At 36.1% G+C, this 5970-nt stretch overlaps 1 protein-coding gene across 2 annotated transcripts in view; it reads right to left on the reverse strand.

The window, feature by feature from the left end:
* Nucleotides 1-88: 88 nt before the first annotated feature.
* LOC100181471 (kelch-like protein 5) overlaps nt 89-5970 on the reverse strand; it is an 8591-nt gene continuing 2709 nt past the window's right edge. The window contains exons 4-12 of one of the 2 annotated variants that reach the window (XM_026837551.1): nt 4659-4876; nt 4039-4197; nt 3569-3665; nt 3350-3444; nt 2704-2884; nt 2369-2506; nt 1664-1840; nt 815-947; nt 89-552 (exon numbers count right to left, since the gene is read on the reverse strand). In XM_026837551.1, the coding sequence (XP_026693352.1) occupies nt 435-552; nt 815-947; nt 1664-1840; nt 2369-2506; nt 2704-2884; nt 3350-3444; nt 3569-3665; nt 4039-4197; nt 4659-4876 (1316 nt within the window). In that variant the 3' untranslated portion in view covers nt 89-434. Of the gene's footprint in view, nt 553-814; nt 948-1663; nt 1841-2368; nt 2507-2703; nt 2885-3349; nt 3448-3568; nt 3666-4038; nt 4198-4658; nt 4877-5970 lie in introns of both variants that reach the window. The other variant, XM_018814724.2, reaches the window with a different exon arrangement.

Consider the following 5970-nt stretch of genomic DNA (forward strand, 5'->3'; position numbering starts at 1 on the left):
TAACATACATGGCAACTCGTAAGCTGGCACGAGGTGTTAAACCCGTGTGATAACGACTGTCGTTTTCCGGCCACGCGAGGATAAAGTAAGTTACATTTAAGATTTATTATGTTTTCACTTGTTAATATTGTTTCAATTGTTAACGACTGAACAACTATTTATACCGCAACTATAAGTTTAGAAGTATTGTCCAAACTTGCCCCACCATCTATATGTTTATCAATCGATATTTACACGGCAAAATTATTTGCATGCAACCCACCCAGCAGAGTTGGATAAAACATCTGGTATAACTCTAAACTTTGGAAGAAAATTTAGCATTTTATTGGGCAAACTAAAAATTTAAGCATAGGAGATAGGACATATAGAGGCTATGCATATATGTCGTGCTACCGGATCGAAAACTGATCCAAGCAATATTTCTTTATTTCGGTTTAAAGAGCAACCGCACTGGCATAAACCCTCGCTGCTTCCATGTCCGTTTCAAACAACCATTCGTCGCCCTTTAGGTCAAAGAATTCAACAGATGTGCTTGCCTTTTTGTCGCCTCGACTAAAATAACATTTTATATAATATTTAAAATAGCATACAGTAGAGGGTGGGGTAAGATGGGACACTTTTAGCACATAATATCCAAACATCCTAATCGTGTTTTAAACAACTTACAACCGGCTATTGAAGTCGTGAAGATACAGTTTTAAAATCCTTTAAATGTTTTTTGTTTACTAACGCATGGGACGAGAAAATATAGTGAAAAGGTGTCCCATATCCCCCGCCCTACTGTATATTAAATATACTGTCCTATCTATTTTACCTTCCGATGACGTAAATCTTCCCATCCACAACACAAGCACAAGCAGCATTTCTGCTCATTTTTAAGCTGCACGAATCGGTCCACTTGTCCATTCGTAAGTCGTAGCGTTCTACCGATGACAGCCCGTTACCACCTATATATTTCACAGAATAATGATTGATATTTTCAAGTATAGTACGCAAACGAGTTAAACTAAGTAACTTGCAGTCATATATGTAAAGTTATGAATCTATAAATGATTGTAACTTACTTTAACCTCACGTGACCGAAAAACCAGTCGTTATAACACGGGTGTTCTGCTTTATACACCTAGTGCCAGCTTACGAGTTACCAAGTATATAACTTTGTGGGTAATTCTATTTTTGGATTTTCTGGGACAGCTGTACGTCCGCTAACCAAAGTAAATTGGCTTCAAATCCCTCACAACTTATATGTGTGCATTAGAATAAATGACTCTGATATATCATGGCGTCACAGGGTTTGGAGAAATGATTGAAATATGTCTTGCCAAAGGACACGCATGGCATTCATGGTGACAAAGCCTCGAACCTTATAACCTTTGGGGTAAATGTGAGCACTTTAAACAATTAGTCACAGCGCCGTATATTTATTTTCTATAAAGTAGGGTGGGGCAGTATGGTACACCTTTTATTCTATTTTATCGTTCCAATTGGTAGTAAACACAGAACATTTAACAATTATCCTCACGACTTCCATAAACCGTTGTTAATTTTATAAAATGCGATCTGGATGTTTGGATACAATTTGATTAAAGTGTCCCACCTTATCCCACAGTACTCTAATACAGCCCAATTGACCACCAGTACAATACCGTGAAAACCAACGTACCAATGGCATAGATGGAATCGTTTAATGCCACGCCACACAAACCATCCCGTTTTTCTTTCATACTTTTCAGTGATGTCCATTTTCCTGTCTTTGGATCATAAGTTTCCAACGAGCTCAGTCTATTGAGTAATGACCTTGGTCCACCGTGACTGTTTCCACCAAAGGCGTACAAGCGACCTTGATTTAAATATAGCTTGTTTATTCACTTGGCAGGAGAACTTTAATCGTAAACAATGTTTTTTTTAAATTTATTCATCTCTTGTAAATTTTATTATAAACCAGGGGGTGGAGTTGGAGCAGTTGCCATTACGTGTTAAAAGACACGCACACTCACAATGGTGGCGGCGACATTGTATTTCCTGTTTATAGTGCTAAAATTTTGCACATGTTTAGTAAGGTGGGGGAAGACAAAGCACTTTTTTATTCAAAGAATTATAAAACCATATTCTCAGGATTGATATAGACCGTTGGTGATTGTTTAAACTCGATCAAGCTATTTATATAGCAGGGTGGAAAAAAAAAGAACTCCTTTGCATTCTATTTTCTCGTCCTATATGGTAGTAAACAAAGAACATTCAAAGAATTATAAAACCGTGTCCTCACCACTCCCATATTGACCGTTGTTATTTAAAAAAAGCGATCAGGACATTTGTATATTATGTGCCAAAGGTGTTCCATGTTACATCACAATACTATTTGTCTAACCTTGCCAAGACACAAGGGCATGATGAGCACGTTGTTCCTTCATGTGAGCAATTCGTTCCCATTTGTCCGATTCAGGCTCATAAACCTCTGCTGTTGCCAAAGTACCATCGTCCCAACCACCAACAGCGAACATTTTATCTGTCAAAACACATATATGGATTAGTTATGAAACAGTTTTCATTAGGTGAAAGTTTAGGACTAATGGTACAGAAATATAAGAACTTTATCGGTATATTGAATGTTCTTTAATTACTACCAAATGGAAAGAGAAAATAGAATGAAAATCTCTCCCCACCCTACTATATAGGCTAATACTGTCTTAAAAATAGACCAACCACTTAGCACAGCAGAAGCAGATCGCCATCGTTTTGTGCTCATAGGCGCCATTAATTTCCAACCAGCACCAATATTCTCCAAATCGAGACTTTCCACGCTTTTCATTTCCCTTCCACCAGCGGTATATACTCGGTTTTTAATCTTAACCGCACTGGCTCCATTTCGTGGATATGTCGTTGGCTATAGACACAATATCTGTTTAATATCTTAAGCATTCAGTTAATGTTGGGCACGTCGACACCCATAGTTTTAATACTTAACAACAGTGATTCTTTTGCCGTGCCAATCCGTTGTTATCAAACTCTTTTTGTTCATGTGGGGACTTACTAAACGCACTTTCTTACACCTTACACTGTTAGTATTAATTGGAGCATAATTTTTAACTAAGTATCACATATGAATAACATTAACCCTATATACAACACTGCGAAATTATCGCATAATAAAAACTCAACACGCGATCTCAGAGTTTACAATGCCTATTAACATATATTCTTTATCAATCATTTTATAATGAACCGTGTTCATTCATTAGTGCTCAACTCTCTTATTTATGCAATAACAACGAACAAAGTCTACAATAAGATAATGCATGTTTGCATATGGCTAACTTCTGTCAATCTTATTTCGCTGCCGTCTGCTTACCGTAGTATTTTCCCACAATTTACTTTTCACGTTGTACATGGAGACTTTTTTTGACGCCTTATCTTGGTCCCCTATCACCAGGAACTTGTAATTGTCTTCTAAAAATAGTAAACAGACATAAAACTAACAGCGGATAAAAATGTTCAAATTCTATACATCAGCGATGTAACAACGCGCATTTTTACTTTTCTTATATTCTTCCTTTACACATATTTTCACCTTCAGTTTTCAAGACTTTGGTTATTGGATCGGAAAGACGGCCCAGCAATTCCGGGACAATGGTATGAACGTAAACATCAGTCTTGGTTGCCCATTTCTGAAATATTAAGTAAGTTATATATTTTAAATTATATTGCTTGGATCCATGATCTTCTGTTCTTAACATCATATATAACGCTATGCAATTTACCTTCCTAGTTTACTCTGAGATCGTTTTATTTGGGTTTCTTTCCACAATAAATTAGTTTATTAATCATTATTAACGGGAAGTTTGAAGCATCGCATGTCACCACGTTAGTTTTCGAATCGTTAAAAAAGGAGCTGTGTGTTTTTTAAGTTATGCTAATACAAGTACATGATACTACCCAAAATCTCATACATTTTGATTTCTAAAGTAGGAGACAAATATGCCTAATGTCTCACTTATCCCACTTTATCATAACATAAACCGAAAAAATAATTCAGCTCGCCTCAGCTCGTTTGGTTGTAAACTCATTCAGGTATTTCGTTGACAGATTCGACATATCAACCATTTGCAACAATCGTTCAAAGAACTGTGCTCGTTTTTCCGGATTATATTTTACCCAATCTAAAATGATCCCGAAAAATAGTTCAGCGAGGTCAGGGTTCTGCAATAAATCGTTCAAGTAAGGAATGGATGTATTTGTATATATAGTAGACTGGGGTAAGGGGTCCAAGTGACAACGGTATTCAACTTACCCCAACAGAACCATAGCTCTTAAATTGAACATAAAGTAGGGTGGGGGAAGATAGGACACATTTTCATTCTATTTTCTCGTCCTATTTGGTAGCAAACAAAGAACATTTAAATTATTATAAGACCATATCCTCACGACTCCCATATAGACCGTTGTTAATTGCTTAAAACACGATCAGGATATTTGGATATTATGTGCTAAAGGTGTCCCATCTGCCCCCAACCTGATATATTTTATAGTTTTCATAGAAATTCTGTTAAAATCTAAAATCAAATACGTATCTAATGTCATGCTCTAACTAATGCACATGAGCCAAAAGTGTTTATGTTAAATAAACAATAAACCACTGTAAGAAGATAAACTTTAGAAACCTGTTGTTTTTTCATCTTAAGCAAGGCCTGCGCATCATCCACACTCAGTTCTTTAAATTCGTTTTCATTTGTCACAAATTGAAAATTGTTGAGAATGAAGTCGTCACATTTCGCGGCCAAGGTCCGGTTCTGATATCTCAATGCAAAGAATCGGAAACGTAAACAGTTTCCGACCTGCAGCTCTTCGATAATAAAGTCTTCACAAAATACTCTGATGCCTATACGAAATCATAATTTTTTTTTAAATTGTCCGTAAATTTTTAATCATCTGTAAATATATAGAAACCGTCAGAAAATATGTAAAGCGGCTACACAGAGATATAGAACTTGAAATAAAATTTGACTTTTCTTTAAGAAACTGAATTTTGACATAGACAAATTTCATTTTTCATTGGCATGCTCCTAAAACAGTTGTTAAAACCCAGCGACAACGTATCTTGAAATTACATTCCTTGGGACTTTGCCGTGTAAACGTGTCATAAACATTAAGAGCTTGAAGCGTTTTTATTACTTCGTGAACAATAGGTTCTCAGAGTAAATGAAAAGAGGGACAGTACGTTTATGCCTAAAATAAGATTAGGTTGCCGTCATTACTGTGCTATATGTCCTCGATGTTTTACTGATATGCTATAAAAAAAAACAAACAAATAAATAATATATAATAGGGTGGGGAGGATGGGACACCTATTTATTCCATTTTATCGTCTCATTTGGTAGCAAACAAAGACAAATTAAAGAATTATAAAACCGTATTCTCACGATATCCATAGACCGTTGTGAAATGTTTAAAACACGATAACGATATTTGAATATTATGTGCTAAAGGTGTCTCGTCTTCTCTTACCCTACTAGACTTTACGCACACTTTTATTTCCATTAGAAGTTTGACTTAATTAAAATTAATGGCTCGTTTGTCTGCCAGGTGTAGCGACCACGCTTATTTTCTTCCAACTAAATGTAAATGTTTAACCGTCAGCGTGTTTTAACAACTGTTGTTTTGTCGCTAAAACTTTGCCACTGTAATCGAAGAGACAAATAAAATGTTATTCTTATTATTAATATTATTACAGTTTTTCTACCTTGTAAATCATGTGGTAAAGCTTATATAGGCGGGCATAAGGTGTATAAACACATAACATTATGGCAAGCCGATAAGCCACTGTACCGCTCGTATTAAAGCACCTTAGCTCAACGTGTATGTATGTATGTAACTTACTTTATCCTCGCGTGGCCGGAAAACGACAGTCGTTATAACACGGGCGTTAATACACCTCGTGCCAGCTTACGAGTTGCCATGTATGTTACTTTGTGG

Source organism: Ciona intestinalis, chromosome 14, assembly GCF_000224145.3.
Source record: "Ciona intestinalis chromosome 14, KH, whole genome shotgun sequence".
Taxonomy (NCBI): Eukaryota; Metazoa; Chordata; class Ascidiacea; order Phlebobranchia; family Cionidae; genus Ciona; species Ciona intestinalis.